At 47.5% G+C, this 25680-nt stretch overlaps 2 protein-coding genes across 15 annotated transcripts in view; one reads left to right on the top strand and one right to left on the bottom strand.

The window, feature by feature from the left end:
* Positions 1-25680, bottom strand: part of GABA-B-R3 (gamma-aminobutyric acid type B receptor subunit 3) — a 694297-nt gene that overhangs the window by 458384 nt on the left and 210233 nt on the right. The window lies entirely within an intron of this gene.
* LOC139057195 (uncharacterized) overlaps positions 16642-25680 on the top strand; it is a 145496-nt gene continuing 136457 nt past the window's right edge. For all 5 annotated transcript variants that reach the window (XR_011512623.1, XR_011512624.1, XR_011512622.1 and 2 more), the window contains exon 1: positions 16642-16784. Coding sequence is in view for 2 of the 5 variants with exons in the window: in XM_070535026.1 (XP_070391127.1) it covers positions 16722-16784 (63 nt within the window). In the remaining 3 variants the exon portion in view is untranslated. The remainder of the gene's footprint in view (positions 16785-25680) is intronic.

The raw sequence follows: 25680 nt of genomic DNA, 5'->3' as shown, positions 1-25680 counted from the left end.
AAATTACGAGGAACTCCGTTGGACCTCAATCCACCGCTTACCGCCTGATCGACCCAATCGACCCAACTACAAAATTTTAATGCTAACCAGTCAGCATCCTGCCCTTTTATTTTACCTACAGCGTTAGTAATTTCCAGGATGGGGATTCGCACCAGTCGACTAGATTATTCCAGTATTTGAAGGTGGAGCAATCGGAATGCATTACGTTCCGATTTCGCTGATGTCAATCGCCTACAAACTCTTCAAACCTATCCTATTCCTGAATACTATAAGTAATTTCTTAAAAGCAACATCCTGCTTACACACACGCACACGCACACGCACACACACACACACACACACACACGCGCACACACACATTATATATATACAGGGTGTCCCAGCTAACTTTAGCCAAAGTTTAAAAATACGCGAATGCCACGTAGCTGGCCAGAAACAAGGTTAATGCTGTTTGCCGTCGCTTGGAGATACTCAAAGTGTGTTTTCTTCATTCCGCCCAACTAGATCATTAGCCCTAAATAATTAATCACTGCTCATATATTATAGTTAGATGAAAAGTGTTAGTGAGAAAATTGTATAGCAACATGAAAAACTCCCCAGACTTTTTTGTTGTTCAATACGTGCTACATAAAAGTGATTTTCCGAGCTTGAAAAAAGCCCGCAAATTCGCGCAAAATTGCCGCGCGACTGGCCGCTCCAGGCACTTATTTCAGCGATAAATTCAAGGTCAGCGCCGCGGACTGGACTCGACAGACAGTCTCTCTAACTGGAAAGCGAGGCCCAAATTCATACATCTTTGTCTGTCTGTCCGTCTTAGACAGACAGACAGACTGTCTGTCTGTCTCGGCCACTCTCCGCCACTATTCCAGCAACTGCCACCAAATTATGCATCGTCAGCTACGCCCTCAGACCTTTCCCTTTTCCTTCTTAAAGCGAGCATTATGTGGCTCATGAGGTGGGAAATCTGGTGTGGTCGGCGTTGGCGTGAACAAACGATGGTCCAAATGAGCTACAAGCCCTCGACCTTTGGTGGAAGTCGGACCTTTGGTGTTTAATTCAGGCGAGCTTAATTAAGGCACAGCCAACTAATATATAGTTAATTAAGGCACTCACACCTTGGAACCTTGGTGGGAGTAGAGCCCACGACAGTTGGTAGGAGTCGAACCCTTGAGCTTTGGTGTTATGACTACGAACCCTCTACCTTTGGTGGGAGTAGAGCCCACGGCTACTGGTGGGAGTCGAACCAATCACCTTTCGTGTTAAAGCTATGAGCCAGTGGCGTAGTAACGTGGGGGGGGGGCCGGAGGGCCGTGGGCCCCGGGTGCCAGTTCGGGAGGGGGCGTCATATATGTCTGAAGAACGCCCTCTTTTCGCCGGTTTGACAGGGCGCAAATGGTAAAGAATGCACCGGTAAACAGCAGCCCCAGCTCATGTACCCGATGTACCAGATGCGTAGTGCCGCAGAATTGCCGGCTGCAGCTTTATCACCATCCTGCATAGTAATGCACGAATCTGCGGGCTAAAAAGTTATATCACTAAATGGTTTACGTGTCGTCAGGTCAGTATGTATAGCGTTCTATTTATCAGTTTTGTACTGTTTTTATTATTTTTTATCAGTTTCGCGGTGTTGAATAAAAACAATGTCTCCTAGTCTTAGCTAACCGTCGCTTTATCATTTTGTTGTTGTGTGACTTCATGCCACACATAAAGTGTGTTGTTTCAGCTGCGCAGAATTTTATAAAGAGGTGAATTTCATGAGGTTATTTTCTGATATTCTATCAGGTTATGTGCTTTTTGCCCACTAGCAACTGAGTATCGTGCGGAATATCGCAGATAATTTATAACGATATCATAAATAACTACTTAATTAGGAATTATAAAGAAAACATGGGCCATATAGAGCACCTTCATGCTCTTAATTACGAGTGCATACCCAAAGTAGAGCAAGGTTCCGCTAGCACGGGCTTCATCGCGATCTTCTCCTTTTTTGCATCGTGACGCCAGTAATCGACGCGAAGCGTGCTCTATTCCGTTCCCAATCTTGTGGCGGTGCCGCAGCTCGGATTACCACGTTTGCCAAAAGCAGTAAATGAAAACAAGGCTTTATGGATCAGAATGAAGAGAACTCGTAATTGTCACAGCGTTGTCTCCCGCGCAGAGGGGAGTCGGGTGGCGTTTTCTAATAGGGTATGCAGATCGGCGTCACTGACATGCTACTTAATTTTCGTTTGGGTTCAGGGCTGCTCACAGCCAAAACACTGCACGCCGTAGTACCTACGACGATTTTTGTGAAGTTGTTGCTGGGCAACATATGACTGTTGGGCTTCCATTTCGCACATCCAATACTGCCTATAAAATCACTAATTAAAACTTTATTAAAATATTTGTGCTACTTGCCAACCATATCTTCCACAATGTTCCATCTGTATTGGCTGCCAAGCCTTACGTTCTGACAGCAGATGCGCAAAAAGTTTATCACAAGTTATCAGTGCAGCAACCTGTGTTATTTGGTGCAGAAAATGAAACAGCGTGTATACCTGCTACATTCGCAATATCTGGGAACGAAAGTGAAAGGAGGGCCCCGGGAACATGCGCAGTATCCAAGGCGGCTGTGCTGGTGCTGAAACATCACCCCCCCTCTCTGGAAATGTTCGATATCCTCTCGTTCATGACTACGCAGGGGCGGGAGCGGTGGACTGACAAAAAAACCTATGGGCCCCGGATGCCAGACGACCTAGCCTCGACACTGCTTTGGTGCGCCACTGCACCATGCCGTTGCACACCACGCACCTTTGGTGCGAGTCGAGCCCACGATCATTGGTGGAAGTCGAACCCATGACCTTTGGTGTTCAGGCTACGAACCTTCTAACTCTGGTGGGAGTCCAGCCCAAAACCTTTGGTGTTAAGGCTACGAAGCCTCTACCTTTGGTGGTAGTCGAGCCCATGACCTTTGTTGTTAAGGCTACGAAGCCTCTACATTTGGTAGGAGTCGAGCCCATGACCTTTGCTGTTAAGGCTATGAATCCTCTATTTTTGGTGGGAGTCGAGCCCACAACCATTGGTGGCAGTCGAACCCATGACCTTTGGTGTTAAGGCTACGATGCCTTACCTTTAGGGGGAGTCCAGCCCATGACATTTGGTGTTAAGGCTACGAGGTCTCTACCTTTGGTGGGAGTCGAGCCCATGACCTTTGGTGTTAAGGCTACGAAGCTTATAACTGGTGGGAGTCGAGCCCATGACCTTTGGTGTTAAGGCTACGAAGCTTATAACTGGTGGGAGTCGAGCCCATGACCTTTGGTGTTAAGGCTACGAAGCTTATAACTGGTGGGAGTCGAGCCCATGACATTTGGTGTTAAGGCTACGAAGTCTCTACCTTTGGTGGGAGGCGAGCCCACTACCACTGCTGGGAGTCCAGCCCATGACTTGTGGTGTTAAAACCTCACCAACGCTGCTTACTACAAGACTTCTTGTGAGCAAATAATTTTCCTTTGAAACCACCTGCTGAAAACACGATGCCCTTTCTCAGGGGCATTTAATGAATGAAAATATAATGACTAGCATTGATTAGAGGACACAGTAGTTGATGTCTGCCACCTGTGATACCTTGACACGCAGTACTACGATACCACAGAACTTACCCGTTAGATTGACGTAGTTGTAGCCGTAGATGTCATACTAAGGGCCTTTCGTGGATTATACATTCTAAACCGATATGGAAGGTCCTTGGTACTCCAGTTGTAACTTCTTTTCAGATTAGGAGGATAAAAATTGGGTGTTGGAGAACCGAAGCGGAATTATGTTTTTGATGTCTGGAAGCCCAAAGTTCGGGCTTTTCCGGTAGCTTTCACACACAATGAACACAAACAATAATGTCCTTTCGGACACAAATGTTTTATTTAAACAGGTGATATCACTGACGAACATATCATGATAAAGATAGCGGCTTGTAAGTATTGGAGAAATTCCCGCTGGAACGGATTACTTACAGTTCTTAATGAAGTCGCATAAAAATATATATTAAATATAGGTGCGTTCTTTGCGATCCTCCATTTACTTTGTTCAATGAATTTTTTTAACAAAGTAAAAGTAAGACACATATAGTAATGCACACGGTCATGCTTCTCAAGATGCGGGATGCTTCTTTTTCCCATTTGACTAGCCATTCTTCACGTTGGTGACCGTGTGCTTTTTCGACCATTTGAACCTCGGCCTTGGACTTATCTAATAAAACAGCTGTTAATTGCAAACTTTAAATTTTTATGCTTCGGGAGTTCACTCTAAAGGGGGTCGATAGCGCTTGGATAAGTAAATCTACCGACTGCGTAAAAAGCGACCAACCATCAAAAACGGCGACAATACTCATCTCACATCGACATACGACACACGCCTATGTGAATTCTGAAGCTGAGAATTGCAAAAGGCTCAGGTAATTGTGGACATGAAAGGTCCACCGAGAATAAGCCCTTCACGGATATCTTTGGCCAATTCCTTGTCCATTGTGACTGCACATGTGAAGAAAAACTCTCCCTCGTAATTCGGTCAGCAGGACTCTCTGCGCAGCAATGATACCGTCATAGGAATGACTGAATGTAACACCAAGATCAAGCCATAAACCTTGTTTATGAAGCATTACCATCACTCACGCATCTATCCGAAACGCGAGAGCTAAGGAAAACCGAATTTATTCGCCGGGGGCGAAAAGTGCTGAGCAGTAGTCGTACGCACAAGGTGCGAACATTCCTGTCGAAGATGCACACTGGGGAGGTTCACTTCAGCCGCGCTTAGTGTTTTTTGCGCTTCCATGACCGTCGCCATACATAGTCTCACAAAATTGTCCCTGTCTGCCCAAATTCACATGCATGATCGGTCCTTTGCCAAACCACGCATTAAAAAAAAAGAAAAACGTAATAGAATCTGCAGCACAAGTTCGAATTCTTGATGAAGTCTGGCTGGACTGTCGAGAAGCTCTAATCTTAAAATCAAGGAAGCGGGCGCATACGCAAGGACGCAGAGATGCACAGGTGCATGCCCACGGGGCGCATCCGCATGGATGCATAGGTACTGATGCTCGCAGAATCTTTAGCTTGAGGCACACATAGGCAGCACGCAGCTCAGTGACAGAAAAGGGGAAGCGAGTGCTGTGCCCATTGCCACGGGAGCTGCTGGCGACGCCAAGGCCCGAGGCCTTCAGCCAAACGGAGGCGCTCGCACGAACCGGCCGAGCGTGAATCCGATGCCGGCGCGGCCCCGTTTTTTACTCGGCGTTTGGACGCCGAAACAAAAGAGTCTGTATGAGAGGGCGAGGATGACGCCTGCGCGGAGAAGGGAGGACGCGAGTGAAGCGAGACTGTCGGTGAGCGCGCGCGCGCGTCACAGGTGATCGGTTTGTGCGGCCGGCAGCGACGAACGGAAGCGCCGCTTCCGCCTCTGCTGCTGACACGCTGCCGCCATTGCACCTCGGCCTGGTGTGTGCACACTTCCCGGATCGCGTGTGCTTTACGCACGCCGGAACGCGGAACGCTTCCCGTGGGCGTGGAAGAATGCCGCGAGCGCTGCGAAATATGGTCTTGCCGCTTGCGGTGCGGCGCCTGTCTTGCAGCTGGCTTGTCCGCAAGCCACCGCAGCAAGCAGGAGAAGGCGACGCTTCTGTCCCAAATCTTTTGTCTGGTACGTCTTGGTCTGCTCGCATTAAGATATGGATGGCGACTGTGCAGCACAGACCTAAGCGCTTATAAGACGTTACTCTCGGTAGCACTCTTATTGTCGAGAAACCACCTTAATCAGAAGCGCTGAAGTGAAACAATGGAGAGTGCAGGTACATAAATAAACAGTACCCTCTGCCTCGTCAACTTGCCAGTTCCGTCTGTTGATGTGACAACAAAATATTCCACTCAGAGGCCAGCGCATAGTGGCCTAACAAATAGGAGAGTTCTCTGCGGCACGGTTTTATGGGTCTGCTTCCCCTAAATGAACTCCATCCAGGTGTTATCGATCCTTCTCTGGCGCCAGGAAGCGCCAGGCTCTATTAATTTCTGTCTGCAGTTTTAGCACTGACATCCGCACAAATCCCTAAAATATGAGCGGACCATCTGCTTGTACAGCCATTGTACGATCGCTTGTAAACGTAACTGATCTACCTTGGACCTAAGTTTGGTGCGGTGGACGGATAACATTTGCAGAAATGCTTCTGTTTCGCGTGTCCGGTGTTGGCAGCGTCGCTTACTGCGAGAAAATGCCGGTACTATGAAAGGCTGGGCACCTGTGTTCGTGTATTCCCGCGTACCACATCTTCTTTGATAGCTTGGACTCGTGAAAACCAGAATCAAAACAGGAAGGGCATGCGTGCGTCCGCATGTATCCCTTCTTTGTAGTTGGCGCTAAATGTCGCGGATATAGAGGTAAACGGAAATCAGTGTTGAATATTCATTGTTCGAAATGATCAATTCGCATTTTTAAAAGAGAACTACTGTGTCTAGGTCACAGTTGTCTTTCAGTGCTGTAAAAGGTGCTCACCTTCTCCTCCTCCTTCACTCGAGCCCAGCCAGTGATGCAAAAAGGGGGGAAAAAAGCTCAGTTTTGATTAAGGCACGAACAGTGACCAAATAGCTAGTGCAGCTAGCTGTGGAGTGCTATTGCCTATGCTTTTCTTTTCTTCTCTAGTTTAATTTCTTGCCCCGAGCGGCCATACGGAGCAATGTGCCGCGCCAGTGTTTTGTTGCTTTCTCATGTACGGGTTTTCCACCATTGTGCTGTCGTTTATTTTTCGTTCTCACCAAGAAATATTTGCGAATAAGTCTATGACAACTCAATTAGTTGTATTTATTTATTTATTCACTTGCTTACTTATTTATTATCTAATAAATCCTTAGAGGACGAAAGCACTACGCTCGAAAAGACGCTGATACCATTTTCTTTATCAGTGCATGTCTCAATGCACAGAGCTAGCATTTCCGACGGAAGTCGCTTCGGCGCCATGGCCTAGTGTATAGAAAACTCTGCTGTTTTCACCTGAATGACTTGGGGATGAATACCGTGGTCACAATTACAATTTCTATTTTGTGATATATTAATGCAGATCACATAACAGATTTCAGAATGTGCGTTCGGCATGACTAACACCACAGCCCTGCAACCACTGTGTGCCGTAAAGCACGCACGCACACACGCACGCACGCACACACACACACTACGATGATAAAATAAAGAAAAAAACACAAATTAATAGGCGGGAGGGACAACATTCTGCACTTCATACTAGGTGTCATGCTAATATATACGATGAGTGGCATTTCGCATGATGCTCACAGTTCCTCTTTTCTGCTCAGTCTTAATTTCCCCAGAAAGAAGTTAACATTAAACACCATCATATAATTTTATTATGGCCATGCTTTAATCTCGCAAACGGTCATCAGCGCCTCCAAGGTCTATCAGTGGAGGCAAACTTGGTGGTTAAAAATAAAGGAAAGACGACAAGAATGGCTATAACGATCGTAAATGATGAATTTTCTGCTTGCATCGAACATTTTTCGGCACTCGGCGAATCTCATGCATATTCATGCAACGATACGCAATGAGGGACTCCGTAGGCGCACGACTGCTTAATATTTACGTGACAAAATGGATGGTCTCTCTCGCGCGGTGTGCAGGCCGACCCTTATATAGCGTTCGCTCAGGTGTGCCCGCGTGTGTTTCAAACCGAGAAGGTTTCGCCAATGCGGAACACCTGCAACGATGGCGTTGATTTCGGAGCGACTTCTTCATCGCCTGGACCATGCAGCGAAGCCGCAGGTCGCATCAGCCAATCTCAGAGGCGACGGCACGCATGCACCATTCTCGCGCTGATCCGGTCCTCCAGGATAGGAGGAGGCGCAGACGGGGGCCACATCAAGCACGCGAGAACCACGCCGCGTCTCGTACGATGCAGTAGCCGCTTGCGCTTAATGCACGTGCAAAAAAATGACAACCTTGTTGAATTCTAAGAATGAATGGTCGATAACCTCGCTCTGTCATTGTATACCTACCTTTGCTACGCCAGTCGCTAAGTGGTTGATTTGATTTCGTTTCGTCTTGTGTGTGATTTGCTTTAGCTAAACGGCATCAGAGTATCTCTTTTTATTTCTTTTGGAAATAGGATCTGTTTAACGGACTCCACTATAACAATACACGTGCAGCACAAACCATGTCGAGATCAACCGACTGATTTTATTTTTTTATTTTTTTTATTTAAAATACCTTACAGGCCCATTTAAGGGCATTGGGTAAGGGGGGACACAAAGTAAGTGTTTCAACAGGAGTAAATAATATAAACATCAACACAGGCTTTCACAAGATAAGTAAAGCAGTACAGGAGTAGAGAATATAAATATCTATACATGCATTCACAAGATAAGTAAAGCGAAGTTTAATAAATGTTTGTCTAGGCTAAGGTTTAGAGAGCGTAAACACAGTAATATACTCATGCTCACAAAAATATAAAAATACAAGTGTGAAAAACAGCGAAGGAAAGCAGGTCAATAACATCCTTATACAATGTTTCTACAGGAAATTCAGCAATTCTTCGCGAAAAGCGTCACGATCTCTTATGCTCGCAATGTTATCAGGAAGGCTGTTCCATACGGTTATGACACGTGGCAGTGCTGATGCGTTAAATGACAGTGTATTACCGGATATGCGCATGAAACTATGGCTATTGTTAAGGCGACGTGACGTGCGCGCTGGTACTTCAAGCGGCAACACATGAGCTCGATTACCATGGACGTATCTATGGAAAAGGCAAAGAAGACTTATCGTGCGACGAGTTTCAAGTGGCTGGAGCGAAATATCTGCTTTGATCTTGGTCACGCTGCAAGTTCTGTCGTAGTTACTTGTGATGAAGCGCGATGCCCTGTTCTGAATTTTTTCTAGCATATCAACTAAATAATTTTGATGTGGTGACCATACTGATGACGCAAATTCTAACTGTGGGCGAACAAAAGTCTGATATGCTAATTTACGAACTCTAGCAGGGGATTTACGCAAGTTCCGTCGAAGATAACCCAGAGTTTTCGAAGCTTTTGCACAGATAGCCGTTATATGTGTACTCCATGAAAGATGAGTTGTGAGTTCAATGCCAAGGTACTTGTAGGACAATGTCGGAGGTACGGCGGTGTTATTTAGGACGTAGGAAAAGTGAGAGTTTGAATGTTTACGCGAGAAGGACATAACTTTACATTTGTCTGAGTTCAGGGTCATCTGCCACGTACTGCACCAGAAACTGACAAGGTTAAGGTCGTTCTGCAATACTAAATGGTCATCAGATGTTTTTATTGTACGGTATAAAATGCAATCGTCGGCGAAAAGCCTTATCTGGGATGATATGTTTTGTGGAAGGTCATTAATGAAAATTAAGAAAAGAAGAGGACCAAGGACACTGCCTTGCGGTACGCCAGATGTAACGTCAGAAGTAAGCGATGAGTGGTTATTAACAACAGTGAACTGTTGCCGCAAGGAGAGAAAGTTTCGGAGCCAAGATAAAGTTAATGAATCCAGCCGGAGCGCGGATATTTTTGAGATGAGGCGACAATGAGCGACACGATCAAATGCTTTGGAAAAATCTAAGAATACACAGTCAGTCTGCTGTTTGTTATTCATGCTGGAATGTAATTCTGTTGTAAATTCAAGCAACTGAGTTTCACAAGATAAGCCTTTTCTGAATCCATGCTGGTTAAAATAAAAAAAGTTATTTGATTCTAAATGGCGGTAGATATGCGATGCTATGATATGTTCCAGTAGTTTACAGCAGATGCATGTTAATGAGATGGGACGGTAATTTCGCGGAGAGTACTTGTTATCTCCCTTGAATACAGGGATAACCTTTGCGATTTTCCAGTCCAGGGGTAGTTCGCCATATGCTAAGGATTTCCTAAAAATATGACACAAAATTTGGCTTGAAATTGTAACGGTATTTTTTAGTATTTTGGAGTTGATATTGTCTATACCGGAAGATGTGGATAATTTCAGATTATTTATTAAAGACGAAATGCCATCTGCTGTAATATCTATTGGTTCCACAAAAGGATATTCAAAGTCGGGAACTATGGGAACAGTGGAACAGTCTTCCTGTGTAAAAACAGATGTGAAAAAATTGTTAAACGCTACCCGACAATCAGCGTCAGACAGAGGGCTTTCAGCATCATCATGTAGCACAATATTGCGGACAGTGTTAGCTGGTGATATGACTTGCCAGAATTTTCTGGGATTGTTGATTAAAAGAGGTGGCAGGTCACGTGAGAAATATTTGTCTTTGGCTGCGCATAGCTCTTTGCAGTAAAATGTTAGGAAATCACTGTATGTTGCCCAAGATGAGGCTTGATTGTCCCTTCTGGCCGCCCGATACAGACGCTTCTTTTTGTTTCTTAGTGTTCGAAGGTGCTTTGTAAACCAAGGATTAGATCTGTCATTCGCTATAACGATTTTTGGCACGTAAGTTTCTACAAGAGCTGTTAATTTTTTCTTAAAAAGTTCCCAGCTGTCGTTTACCGATCTTGAATTAAAGAATGGCAGAAACACTTCACTAAGAAAGATAGCCAATTCAGCATTAATATTTTTATAGTCGGCCCTATTGTAATCTCTAATACTTTTAGTCTGGACCTGATAGAAAGTTTGTGGAATATTAATGTCAAATTGAAGAATTTTGTGATCGCTCAAGCCATCAATGTAAGCAATAGGCCCGGTGGTATCAGGTGCGGAAGTTAATACTAAATCTAGGATGTTGGGACCACGGGTGTGATGATCGACTGTCTGGGTTAGGTTGTAATCTAGTGTTAAGTTAATAAATTCAGCAGAGGAGCGGCATGATGATGACAGATTTGGCCAATCAATAAGTGGAAAATCGAAGTCTCCCAGGAGATAAACAAGAGCCGTGGAACATTGTTGAGTAGCACGTGTAATGCTTTCACGCAGTACATCGAGAAACGAGTGGTCAGCGTCGGGCGGCCGATAACATGTGCCCACTAGGACGCGGGCAGAGGCTGTTGCGCACGCGACCCAAACTATTTCAGCTGGGGAATTGGTGTCTACGAGAAAGGACGAAATGCAGGTTTTTATAGCAATCAGAACACCACCACCCCTCTTCCCACTACGGTCATGCCTGTAAATGTTGTATTTGTTACTGTTGGAAAGAAGTTCTTCGTTAGTGATGTCTGTGTGCAACCACGTCTCAGTTAATGCTACGATATCGGGATCGCCATCTTCCATATAAGCACTCAATGCATCGCGCTTGTTTAGTAGGCTGCGAATGTTTGTGTAAGATAACGACAGCGTTGACGTTACGGAAGATTGCGATTTCTTAGCTATACCAGCAAATGTTGCTTTCTTTAGCTACAGGATTGACGGCACAACTGTGTCGGTAGCGCGGTCATAAACATAGGTGGTGTCATTAATACGAACCTTATCTATTGTAAGTTTGAAAGGCTGTTTTCTTGTTTTGGCAAATTCAATTAATTTTTTCCTTGCTTGCCTTGTGGACAAAGAAAAATCTTCACGTATGGAATACTCAGTACCTTTTAGCTTGTGCGCAAGTGCGAGGATATTCTGCTTGTCCTTAAAAAGGGCTAATCGTGCTATGATGGGCCGACGTTTCTCAGAAGAAAAACGCCCTAATCTATGCACGCGCTCAAACTGTGCGTTCACCATAGTAAGGCCAAGCTGTTCAGAGCAAAACTGTATTATTTTTTGTTCAGACGCAGCCCAGTTTTCGCCTTGCTCATCATCAATACCAAAAAACAGTACATTACATCGTCGCATTCTGTTTTCTGTATCATCACATCTTGAAGTGAGAGAGTGAAGTTGGTCACATAAACTGCGTAACTCGTTATTTGGCTTCGAGATTTGAACACTATCGAGAGATGCAACCGTGTTTTCGAGTGCATCTATCCTTCCAGCTAAGCAATCTACTCTGGCATCTGTGGCTTCTTGCCGTTCCCTGACACCTTTAAGCTCATTTAGAATAGCTGACTGTCCCGCTTCAAGTCTGCGCACAGTCTCAAGAACGGAAGCAAGCGTTTGAGCGATGGCTTTTGTGTCAGGGCCCGGGTTTTGTTCAACATCCCCAGAAAGTAAAATCAACCAGCTACCTATGGTAGGACATACGCTCGACAAGAGTAACATTTTCTGCGCGTTCTTCGTCACGCGGGCCACATTGATTGCGCTGCACGGGCTCAGTGGGACGGAGCACAATTGCAATCCGCCGCGCAGCAAAGGTGTCACCCACACAAGCCCGGAGAGGGCTCCCCTCCCCCCCCCCCCCCCCCCCTTGTGCGGCGGCGCAACCTGCGCACCATCTGTCACGCGCAGCCGCGCCGTATTCGACGAACAAGAGCCGCTCCCGGCGCATTTGCCTTCGGGGCTTGTTATGGGCGGCCTTCTTTCGAGGCGCATTGTTATAGATCGCTACTTTAGCTGCGACGCCGAATTAGAACCATCGCGGTCCTGCCCCAGACAAAGCACGTTAGCTCTGCGCGTTATGAACCGATGCGGTCCCGCCCCCGGACTGCATGCGTGCAAGTGGCGCTTGGGCCCCTGCTCGCATAACGCGAGCGAAGTGCTGGAATGCGTGGCAGGGACGAAAGTTGCGAACATTTATCTCCTGGTTACGGAAACATGACTATCCATTCTTAATACAGCGTCGTTTTGTCGACGTCGAACGGCGGCATGTCGTGGAATAGCTCTGTTCGGAGTAGGGATGCTCGAACTCTGAAAGTTCGCCCGCCGCGGTAATCCAGTGGCTATGTGGTGTTGCGCTACTGAGCTCCAGTCTCGGGTTTCATTCCGGCCCCGGTGGCAGCATTTCGATGCAGCCAAATGCAAGCACGATCGTGTACTCAGATTTAGGTGCACGGTAAAAAAAAGAAAAAAAAATAACGCCAGGCGGGCAGAGTTAGCTCGGCGTCCCCCACTACGGAGTGCCTCATAATCAGATCGTAGTTCAGGCACGCTAAACCTCGGAATTTTAGGATAGTGAAATTTGCCAATCAAATCGAATGCGAATATTCGAGAAAAACCGCTTCCGATTAATAACTATATTACTTCTAAGAGCTGGGAAATATAAGTTTGTGCGCAGTACTCTTGGTAATAAATAAAGAGGCTTGTCGTTGACTTAAACGGCTTATATGAAGACATAGAGAGCGTTTCACTTAACTTGAGATAAACTTTAAAAAAATTCATATTCCACGTAGCTGGGCAGAACCAAGATAATGTTGTTGTCCGTCGCTTGGAGATACTCAGATTAATGCTTGCGCTCCACCTATTTGCATAATTAGTCTTAATTAATTATTCAGTTTCTCAAATACTATAAGTAGGTGAAATGCGTCAATGAGAAAATTGGAGAGCAACACAAAAACTCCCGATACAGCTTTCTGTTATTCAATACGTGCTACATAAAAGCGTTTTTCCGAACGTGAAAGAAGCCCGCGAATACACGCAAAGTATCTCGAGCAGTTAGTCGGGCGACAATCTTGCGCGTTATCGCGGGCTGCTTTCACGTCCGGAAGAACACCTTTATGTAGCACGCATTGAGCAACGTACAGGAAGCTCCATCGGGACTTTTTTCATATTGCTTTATAGTTTTCTCATTGACACTTTTAATCTAATTATAATAATTAATTTTTTTAAATAAATCAGACTAATTATCTAATTAGGCGGATGCAAGGACAATTATCTTAGTATCTTCAATCGACGGCAAGTTTACGTAGATTACGTGGATTCTGCCCAGCTGCGTAGTATTTGCATATTTTTAAGGTTCAGCTCAAGTTAAGTGAAACACTCTTTATTTAATTGCGCGTAATGTCGTCAGTGATATCACGTCCGGCCATCTGACAAGCTTGTAGACGAGGTACAACTGCTTTCAGTCAGCCTGGTGTACCATGAGAATGGCACTAATGGAAAAAAATAAATAAACGCACATCAGGCCATAAGATGCACGCAGAGTATTAACGCGATAGTGTTAAGGGCCCCGTGTCGCATAAAATCCAGCGTCGGCGCCTTGCGTCAGACGCTGGAGACGTCAGTCCGGGATGATCTTTCGCTTAGCGAAAGATCATCCCGGACTACAACCACGCAGGTACGCCGCGTGGCGCAGAGGCGGCACTGAACTAATTGAATTCCTCGAAGAAAGATGAGTCAGAAAAATCGTAAAGTACAACCTAGACCTAACCTACACGCATCATAGCGCCGGATTGTAATTTAAGTATACCAGAAAAGATAATTATGTTACGCTGAAACACAAACTCCTTTTCCAGCGTTTCTGCCATTCGTAGAGGGGCGCGCTGCCCTCGGTTCCTTGCAACAACGCGATCCAGATGGCGCTCGCCTCCGCGCGTCTGCGGCCCACGCAAGAGGCCGCGTTTCTACCAGACAGCTCGCCTTCGTGCATAGCGTTCGCCGCCAGCGTTTCCGGGTAAACGTGAAGGTTAGATAAGCTGCAGTTGCAGGGAAGCGTGAGCAGCAGTCAGGGATCTTTGAGCGCTATCGCGTCCCGCTCTTAAAGACGAAGCTTAAGCGTCTTCCAAATTTTCAGTTCGTTCAGAGGGAGAAGTGTTACAGCAATTTACCGAATACTCTTTTAAAAGCGTGGAAAATCAGCGCAAATGGCCAAATAATAAGTTAATTTCCCTTACTCGAGACAAAAAAAAAAGAATCGCATATAGCCTGCCTATGTAAGTGAGTCATTCATGATGAATTAACGAAAATTGTTGAGCAGAAGTTACCTTCCAACGCTAACGACCAGAAAAGTGGTGCCTCTGCACGGCCACTGCAGCTCCCCTGCAGCAGGCCCGTGCATGCGGGCAACGCCTCAGCGGCGTCGGTTTGTGTCCTTTAAGACTCCGATAAGTGTCCTTGGGTATTCGAAAAGAAACAGTACTAGACAATTTAGAATAGTGATTTCTGATATTGAATACGAATTTAATACTACAAACTACTCGAAATTGCGAGTATTGGGGGACACTCATATTATTAATCTGAGAACATTATAATTAATGCTTGCCAACAGCGAAACAACGAGACTACATCATTACCTCCTTTTATATGCGAGAGCGTCCTTTGAGGATCTCGAACAAATAGTTTTTCTGCTTAAGAGCATAGCTTGAATCAGGCTATGCGCAGAAGAAGGAATTTCGCCCCGTTAACGTTAACGAAATATCCCCCAATAATTGCAGACGACGCAGACACATGCATGTGTCACTGATAAACGGTAGCGAAATTTAAACGAATGCGTGCCTTCGGCCATTCTGCCTCCATGGCTGGAAACCGCATGGACCTAAAGTGAGCATAAATTTCGCTTATTTAGTCATTACCGCGAAACACTCATCCGACGTCCTGCAGTACTTTACCAATAAAGAAATGGCTTGCTAGTGGAGCGCTACAATATCCCTATGCACATCCGTAAAAGAAGAAAAATAACAGCGACCCGCAAGAACAACTCAATGAAACGCCGCATGCACCCCTCTTCTGCGCCAAGTGTGACGATATCGCTGATGCGTCCGCTCACGGAATCCAGCCAGCACGGTGAGCAACGGCTAATTCGGCCGCCGTAGGCGTGATACTGCGGCTGTCGCTGTCGGTGTAATTGTCTTAATGCCTTCCCGCTGAGTCTTTCTTTAGAACAAGGTTTGTGCACTGTTTTTCTTTTTTTTTTTGTTGCATCGCGGAACCGTTTTCTACAACACTCTGCCGCTGGCCCTTGTCCGTCGCCGTCGCGTCCCCGAAGACATTGTGGCGGCAGTCTTTTCCCACTAGCACTCGCCCACCGAAGCCGCAACAGCGCAAATGAAACGGAAACGGGCGGAAAGAAACAAAGCTCGCTCGGCGGGGCGGGCCCCCTTCCACCCACCCACACACGGCGCGCAGCTATAAGACGCGCGCGCGACCGCGGTGCGCGCAAGACAAACGAATCCGAAAGAAAAAGCGACACCACCGAAGCGCGCGCATTCCGCCAGTTCCTCCTTTTCTCTCCGTCGCGTCCCCATCTTCTTTTAGGGATGAAGATGGAAGAGGCGGCGGCCGAGCTAAAGACGGGAAAGGAGTTAGGAAGAAGGGAAGAGATGACGCGTCCCTCCTTTCTTTCTCTCCTCCCTCCCTTCCTGCGGCCCGCTCTTTCCTCCGCCTTTACCTCGCCCTCCCCGGCGGCTTCGTCGCCGTCGCTCTCGCTGGATACCTGCGCTCAGGTACACGGCTCACCTGCGGGCATTCCCTCCTCTTTCCCGGCTCGCCTCCTCTCTCCGACGGTACGAGGCCGGCCAATGGGGAAGCTCGATACTGCAGCGCCTCTAACGCCGCCCGGCCGGGTTCTCGCACACTCTCCAACCCGGCGGTCCCTCGCAGGCGCTCAGCCTGTCTGCCCGGGTTCTGTAGCGCGTACGCCCGACGCCGTCACCGCCGCTGCGCCCACGATACTTGAGTGCGCGCGGCATACAACTTGTCCACCTGCCGCGTTTTCATCAACGAAGACGTCTAGATGCAACCACGAACTGGCTTTTACCCTCCGGCACGCCTGTCAGGTCTCTCGACAAACGACCAGGGCAATTCTGGAAAGACGACCGGAACACCCGGTCAGCTGTTCGTTGTCGTAGAAACCTGATGGGAGTGCTCTGGATGTTTCGTCGCGGCGCGGGAGAGAGGGAGGACAGCGGCGAGTGCCCCGTCATGGTCGTTGCTGGCACGGTGACGTACCACTCCAACTAAAGATGCCGTCGACAGACGTTCGAAAGGTGATGGGGCACCCACGGCCAGAGCGTCGGTCTCTGCTGGTGAGTTGCGTTAAACTATCTTGCTTCTATCTCTTACAGAATGCCTCGTTCAGTGCGTCGAGCCGAGAATACATGTCTTGGTCAAAAGAAGCACGTTTTAATCAAGATTACTTTCAATTTTCTTTATGGTTATGTTCGTTGAGCACTTGCAGACAAACGACAAATCCAAGAGTATCGCAACAACCCGAGATTGATGAATCACCGTTGCTCCACACACACTGTGATGGAAATTTGTAGAGCAAAGTTGTTACTTAGCGACAACTAGATACCTTCAGGTAGTCATAACGGCAACTTCTTTCAAACTTCGCTTATTTGTCACCACGTGACGCGGCGCAAAATTGGGCGTCATTCAGTGACCATAGCGTGCAGCAAGAAGCAGTTCGAGGCCACGGGCTTGTTAGCGAGGAATGACTTTAGAATTCCACGCACTCCGCCGGCATTTGACTTGGGTACGTACAACAAAGAGAGTCCACTGTAGGTTATATCATAGAACCACCACGCATAGAAGTGAATATAACGCAGTAGGATCTGGCGGGAGGTTGTTCGCACGGTTGCTTAAATTGTTTTATCTCCGCGGCCAAGATTTTTTTGAAGAGTTTCACCAAAAAGCTGTCATAAATGATACATAGTATCATGCTCTTGGAGCTTGCGTAATTGAACTTTTCGTCAGTGCTTCTAACAAATCACTGTAGGCTTTGCTTTAGTACAGAGTAAGTGTTGAAAGTAATGCGATATGTACGAACGAAAGGTAATTATTGATTTAGGTGTGCTGTTTGATAACGGCAGATGGAGCAGGTGTTCTGTAAGAACTCAAGTTTTCATTTTACACGTGGGTGAAACGGCATCCATGTCCCTCATGGCCCTCTCACTCCACCTTTTCTCTACCGTGAAGACCACGTGGTCGCGGGTTATAGGTCCGCTCCTTAGCATAAAAAAAAGCTAGGTTTCTTGTTACGTACGCTTGACATTTAACATGCAGTGACAGGCACCATGTTAACGTGGAACGTGAATGAGTTAAGTGGCCTACTATAAAAGCAAAGCAGTTCACTAAATTATAACGCCGTGTTCAAGTCTACGTAGTCCTTGCTTGTCCAGACGGCACATTTCACTGAGAGCAATGCAGTTTAATAGCAATCCATTGTCTTCTAAACACTGATATATCGACACAATGTCTATCCAGGTACAAGTTAGAGGTGAATTACGTTTGTAAAACATAATAAAAAGTGCAGATATTTTTGTAAAGTATGCCGACTGAACAAGAAATTTCAAACTAGCGTGAGCTTCCGAGACGCATGCATCACTCCGCATAATCATCTTCATTGTAATCATGACACTTGTTACGGAGCAGAGGGGTTTACTCTAGGATGAAAAAGGAGAAGCGCGCTGTCTCATACCACACTAGTTTTACTAGAACGCAAAAGAGATGGAAAAAGGAAAGCATAGAGGATTATTACAGAAGGTATTAATAAAGGAAGTGCCAGAAAATGGGTGAGCAGAAACCAGATACTGTTAAGAAGAGGTTAGATGAGACAGGAAACTAGAGGAGGTGGTAGGAGGCAATGTAGAATAATAATACAAAATAATGATAACGTTTACTGCTATTAGATGCTGCAACGTGCCCTCAAGTTTTTTTGAAATGTGTAAAAAGGTGAAGGGGACGAAGGGGTCTGGGAGACCGCACAAGGAGTAAGAACACCGTCAGAGGACCATTTCCATTAGGCCTGTGCTTCGAAGCAAGAAAACATCGGCTCACTGTACAACCTGTCCTCGATGTTTCAGGAAACATTTGAAAACCTTTTAAACGTTAGAAATATGGGACAATAGTAGAATGGAGCTCAGTAGCCAGCAACGTGCACTGAAATAAAAAAGAAGAAAAGCATAAGTTCAGAACGCCCACGAGAAATATGGTCGCCTATGGCTCACTTGATCTCAGCGGAGGTTAGGAGGATCACCGGGAAATTCTGAGAACGAGGTGGCTCGCCGGCATCAGGACGCAAAGCCCGAGTCTCAGCAGCTACAAGCAAGCAGCCGACCTTTACGCAGCGTGAGGACTTCTTAGCGGAAACGCACTTCTATAAAGTAAACTTTGTGCGCGCAGCAAGACGAAGCTCCACATGAACAGTGAGCGACAAATACGGACACCATCTGTCGGCTCATCCACTCCTCCGTCGCCGCAATGTTGCGGTCTCCCTCAGGTCGATTCATTTGCGAAATTCTCCCACGCTACGACGAGTTATAGAGTCTTCTGCCCTCACACATAACGTCTGAACCGGAACCTGAACAGCAACTGAGGACACACACAGGAAGCAGTACCCACTTGCGTGTCATATGCTTTTCAGATAGTAGGATGTTCAGTAGAATGCTGCGCAAGTAAGAAAAGACAGCGTACAAAGTTCGGCTGTATATAGGCAACCCCTGAACCACACATATAGAATGTAGACAATTTTTTCAATTAAATTAAATAGAAAGAAACGTTTTACTTCAGAAGTAAAAATATTATGTGCTTATTTTAAAAATAATACATTTCCTAGCCCTTTGTGTCGTCGCTGCGAGGAAGGGAAAAGCTAAACAGTTCAGTCGATGATTCATATAAAAAGATTAACCGATCACTTTTCTCTTGCGATGCGAATGCTACTGACATATGCAGCATGTTCTGTGGCGCCTGAGCAAAACACAAAATACTGGCAATATATCACGAGAATATCTTTGCATAACAAGCGGCTGCGCTGAATGTAATGATTTGCTGATGGGCGTAGTGAGAAAGAAGTGGTGCGCTGATTACCTCGAACTCTTTGTGCCATCTCAACGAAAGAACATATCTTGTCTGTGTCTTGCAAATACGCAATGTAAATACACCTAATATTGCTCCTGCGCAACATCTGTAGTGTTATAACAGGTGAGGAAAGTATTGGCCTTCAACAGCTTTCCTTTTTGCTTCGTACGATGAATTGCTAGAGAAACGCCCGTTCACCCGAGTGCATTTTAGTAGACGACGATAGCACCTGCATACAAGGAACCGCCGCATACTAAGTGCAGTGAGTCGTGGGGTGGCGTTGCACTGGTGGCTTGTCGAAGTGGTAGAAGGTTCTACAACAATGAGGGTTAGTGTGTACTTCGTTTGGGGCTGCTATTTCAAGCGTGAATATTTTGCAATGGATGTCGCACGTTCGCTACCGGCTGTGGGGCCTTATCTTTTTCATCTTTCGTAAGCAGTGTCACTTTTATCTGTTTTGACGACGCGATGGCTGCCATTATCTGTAAGTTAACAGGTGGCTACTACAACAGCTTGTGAGGAGCCTTCAGCTAAAATGAGCCTTATATCGTCTTTCACTGTAAAGCTGAAGTGATCATTTGTCGGGCTAAATAGGTCGCATAATAAGCGGTCACCATTCCTATATACTTATAACCGGTCAGCCTCCTACAAAAAACAAGAGTAAAATTTTCAACTATTTCAACAGCGCTAGGCAGACGTAAATTCCTACGTGGTTCTTAATGAACTCGCTCGAGTAAACAAGCATGCACTCGTTAATGACGCATGCGTTGCAAAAGTAAGCATCATACACGCCACAAGAAGGAAGTGTGAGGACGCGGAGGATTTCTCACTCTATATGGAGAAACGAAAAGGCGATCATAGTTAAGACAAGAAGATGAAGAATAATTATGGAGTTTAACGAAAACAAAGCAGGGGCTGTACACAAAAAGTAGGGATATGCGGTAATGTTGGAGAAAAGATAGCAACAAAAGTGCATTGGATCGTAAGGAGAAGCTGTTTTTGTTGTGCCTCTACAAGTGGCACATACCTACCATGGGGCATTGGCAAGGAACTAGGCGGTGCGCACAAAATCGGTGAAAGCAGTTTAGAATAAAAAAAGAATACTGGGGAAAAGACGTAGTGTGCTCGGTGTTCGAAATGGAACAGTCGTTAGGCTACAGTAAATCGAAAAATAGAAAACTTCGGGGGGCCGAATCATTGATATGGGGACGGATTACCAGCGAAGCTCTTTAAGCTGCATACATGGGCTGCATACATTATGAAATCATACATTTCTTATACAAAGTTCTCCGAGGTAGCAACACTTTGCACAAGAGAACCTCCGGCCACCACTCACAAACCATTGGCCTGACAGAGTGATGTCATCGCACACTCAGTGATATGCTGTCCACGTATATCCAACCTGACCATCGTAACTTTGATGCCATTCTCCCTTTTCTAACATTTGCCTACGACACCACTGTCCAGCGAACTACAGGCTACTCTCCGTTTTTCTCGGTCGGCGGCCGACATCCAACATCTGCCCTCTACGTTTCTTCCTTTTCTGGCCTTGTAAACACGTCATTAACTTGCGACCAGTTTGTCTCGTCTTGCCCAATCACCCCACCGTGCTCGCATAAACACCGAGGCGAGCCAAGAGTCGTTATGATGCCACTCGCCGTGTCATTTTCTACTGTCCTGGCGACAACGTGCTGCTTTCGACCCCGGCTCGAATGCCTCGTTTCGTTGAAAACATTCAATCTCGGTACATTGGCCCGTAGAAAGTCATAGAACAGACCTCCCCAGTGAACTGCCGCGTTTACAGCGGTTGATACACCGACTGACCGACGCTGCCGGAGGACAGAAATCGTATGAATGTTCCCCGCCTAAAGATATTCCATCGGCACGCCGCGCCAGCTTAATTTGCGGCAAGGCTGGCCGCTTCCCACAATTGTGTGAGAACACTATGGTGTTCACACAATTAGTGTGGGAATTTATATTATGGACGTCATTTTCCTCATCTGTACATATCCGCCACAATCGCTTCGCTTCTTCACCTTCGGTGCGCTAGCTCGCGCTTCAAGGAATAAAAACATCGGTTTAACCGTTGCTCCTAAAGAAGAAGAAGAAGAAACTTTATTACAGAGAATGGTACGGCAGTTTTTGTTGTGGTGGCCTCAGGTGGCGGCTCGAAGTCCTTGGACTCGGGCGGCATCTTCGGCTTCCCGGACGAGAGCTGGTCTTCCAAATACGAACTTTTGCGAGCCGCCTCCCAGTGTGACGACGCCGAGGGAGAAGGTCCCCGGCGGCCCCCGTAGCTAGGGTGGCTTCGGGATGAAGTGAGCTCGAGGCTTCCTGTACTCTGGTAATGGCCATGGTTATGGACGCGTCGCGAACGGAGGTGGTTTCAGTACCGTTGTTGCTGGCACATTCCCCGAGCATGTGTCGCAGCGTTGCTCTCTGTCCACAAGCTTTACGCGCTACAGTTGAGTATAAACGGTGATAGAAGTTATGTAAGATGGCGGGGCAAGGATAGGTGTGTGCTTGGAGCAAACGTAAGGTTAGCGCCTTGTTCATGTTTAATTTATCGTGCAGTGGCGGTAATGTGCGTCTTTCGAATCTGTAGTGTTGGGTAAGGTCTCTGAACGTGGTCAGGCGATCGCCCCATTCCCATTTTGATTCTTGTTGCTGCATTTCTGTCGTAGTGTCCCGATCCGGCAGATCCGATGCCCCGCTCTTGGGGCGGAGGCGGCGGCCACATAATCTACGGCGGCTCGGCGTGTGCGACCTCGAGCCGCGGCGTTGGCCGCCTCGTTGCTCGCGAGCGAGACATCGGTGTGTGCCGGGGTCCAGAGGAGGAAGACGATAGAATTTTGGGGTTCCGAGGGTGATGCCATGTCGCCGTCGTCACAAATTTGGAGTATGCGGGCCGCTTCCCGCGAGACGCGGCAGCGCGCGAAGCCGCGGTCGCTGATTACGATCGCAGCGTTCGGCACCGTGGCGAGTGCTAGGGCTATCGCGGCTTCTTCGGCCGCCTCCGTGGCGCACTGTGGCGCTCGCGAGGCACCTACCCGTGCGGTCTACAACCGCGATTGCGTGTGCGCTTCTCCCTTCTCCGTACCGCGCTGCGTCTACGTACACCACCTCGTTGCTGTTGCCAAACTTCTTTTGAAGGTGGCTTGCTCGTTTGTTGCCTCTCCCGACGTGGTGCGTCGGGTGCATGTTCTTGGGAAGGGGTGGGATGATCATGCGGTGGCGGGCCAAGGCCGGAACCGCCATCTTTCCTCCATGCTGAGTGTGGTACGGCATGCAGAGGGGATGCATTGACCTGTCTTTGACTTCGATAATCGTTCGTATTGCGCAAAGTCACGCGCCTCGATTATCTCGTCAAGTGAGCTGTGTAGTCCAAGCTCTAGAAGCTTGTCGGTGCTTGCATTGAGTGGAACGCCGATCGCCCTCTTGAAAGCCTTTCGTATTATGAACTGGACCTTGTTTTCTTCTGACTCTATCCACTTTTGGTAGGGGGCAACATAGGTTATGCGGCTTATCGCGTGCGCCTGCAGGAGACGGATCGTGCAGTGTTCACGCATACCACTGCGTATATTCGTGATGCGACACAAGAGTCGGAGCGTGTCATCCACCGAACGGCGAAGTCTTCGCACCGTCTGTCCGTTATGGTCATTTGCCTGCAGGTGTAACCCCAGGATTCTCATTTTGTCTACATGCGGTATGGGAGCACCGTCTGCCAGTGTAATGCGTATTTTGGAGTATTCCGGTTCCTCGTCGTGCAAGGTTTTACGACCTCTGCTTGTGGGTTTGTAGATTAGGAGTTCGGACTTGGTAGCCGAGCACTCGAGGCCCCTTCCACGCAAGTAATCCTGGACCGCATCTACTCCCGCCTGTAGCGCTTGCTCGACGTGGCCGGCACATCCTCCCCAGGGAACCCAGAGGGTGACGTCATCCGCGTAGAGACTGTGATGCAATCGTTCTATTTCTGTTAATTTCTCGGGTAGTCTGAGTAGAACTAAATTAAAGAGTAATGGTGATATGACGGAGCCTTGCGGCGCGCCGGACGGACCCGTCTCAAAGTCCGGCGATTCCTTGTCCCCAACGACGAGGCGTGCGCGCCTGCGCGCAAGGAAATCTCCAATGTAATTGTAAGTTCTTTGACCTAAAGCTCACGAGGGTTGCAATGTGGGCTTGTTGGTAATGCATCTTCAAGAGGGGGATGGTAGCGCGATTCAAAGACGGGACAAAAGAAGACACAAAGGGACACACACAGCGCTTCTTTGACCTAGCCTAAATGTTTTTACTGTTTTTAAGATCGTTTCGTGTTTAACGTTGCCAAATGCCTTTTTTAAGATCTAGGCCAAGAATTGTCTTTGCGGAGCTGGTAGTGTCATCTACGCTCTCGTGTTTAAGCTGAAGCAATACGACCTGTGCTGAGAGATTGCGGCGTAATCCTAGCGCATGGTGTGCGGGAACGCGTCACGGTCTTCGAAAAAGTCGGTCACGCGGGTGAGAACTGCGGTTCCATGACTTTGCCGACGCAAGACATGAGCGAAATCGGTCTTAAAGAATAGAGTGTAATTGTTTGCATGGTTTAGGAATCATGATAGCGTGGACCCCTTTCCACGCTTCGGGAAGGGAGCGCTCTCGCCAGCACTCGTTGACATAGGTCGCGAGTCGGGAGATTGAGCTGTCGCCTATGTTACGGAGTGTCTCGTTGGTAACCCAGTCCGGGCCGGGCGCCGACGGGGTGTTTAGTTCGAACAGGACTATCCGAATTTCTGCTTCGCTAAATTTCGCGTCAAGTTTCTCGTTTGCGACGCCGTCGTGTTCGACGTGCTGGATGCTTTCGGCCTTCTTCAAATAACGGTCAAGTACTGCGCCGAGGAAGTTATCGCCTTTATAATCTCTTACTAGTCTACGAGTCTTGTGGCCTTGAGCGGCCCGAGTCTCCTCCGTATCTAATAGTTGTCCAAGGGGGCGCCAAGCGCTCGCCCCGGTCATCTGCCTCTCGAAGCCGTTGCACGTGTATTCCCACTGTGCCCTGCGTACATGCAGTGCGTGTTCTTCGATGTCTCTGTCCAATTGTGCTATGCGTTTGCGCAACGCCCTATTATGTCCTTGATATTTCCATCTCTTTAGGAGTGCTCGCTTTGCTTCCCACATGTGTAGGAGCCTGCTGTCGATTATATCGAGATTCGCCTCGGATGGAACGTCGCTTGTTGCCACGTCTACGTCCTTTCTGAGCGTCTCGGTCCATTCCTCTATGTCCGTAATCGGCTCGTCGCCTCGCCCCCCTTCTCGTTTTTTTTTGCGGAACGTGTCCCACTTCACGAGCTTGAGTTAACGGCCTTTGCCTTCAGGATTAGTCCCGGGAGTGCTCGGGCCCCTGCGTCTATCGTGATCTCGGTCAGCGAGTGGTTACTCTTAAATCTTCCAGCGTATTTCACCAGTGCGCTGTGGTTACATTCGAGACGAACGCGAGGTCCAGCAGCATGTCGACACTCACGCTGTTCCCTCTGCGTGTAGGATCGGCGGGGTTCGCGATGAGTTCAAGCCTCTGGTCTTACGAGTCTTCCCAAAGGTGTTTGCCCTCTGGTGTTTCTCGGGTGTAGCCCCGGGCTCCGTGGGGCGCGTTAAAGTCGTCCACAACAAGCAGAGGCTCGCCGCCGAAAGCTGCGCGCGCCCCTCAGTGCAGGTCCCCGGATCGGTGCTGCAGCGAGGGTCTACCGTACACGTCAAGGACGAAGAGTCCTCGGCCGCGCTTAAGAATTAATCATCACATACTATTTCAGGAACAAACCATTTTGGAATTCTGACTTCATAAGCCATTGCGTGCTAGGGCGACGAAGGCATTGCGACACTGTTTAGTGGAACAGTAAACGCAAATACTACGTGAGAGTAGACTGTTAAAATAGCCTTTCGGAAATGAACCTCGCTTAACTTGCTTCGTGCCAAGAAACGATTTAGCACTAGAGAAGATAAGATTGAGTGTCCTGAGTGCTCTATTGCAATTAAATCGCCCGCGACAAGCGGCTCACTGGAAGGCGAAGCGAACGTCATCGCCGCCATTCACCGCCGTTGGACAGTAAAACGGCGTCCGAGAGGCGGCGCTGTAGTTTTTGGCGTAAAACA

This window comes from Dermacentor albipictus, chromosome 3, assembly GCF_038994185.2.
Source record: "Dermacentor albipictus isolate Rhodes 1998 colony chromosome 3, USDA_Dalb.pri_finalv2, whole genome shotgun sequence".
Lineage (NCBI taxonomy): Eukaryota > Metazoa > Arthropoda > Arachnida > Ixodida > Ixodidae > Dermacentor > Dermacentor albipictus.
This window is presented reverse-complemented; position numbering and strand designations above follow the sequence as displayed.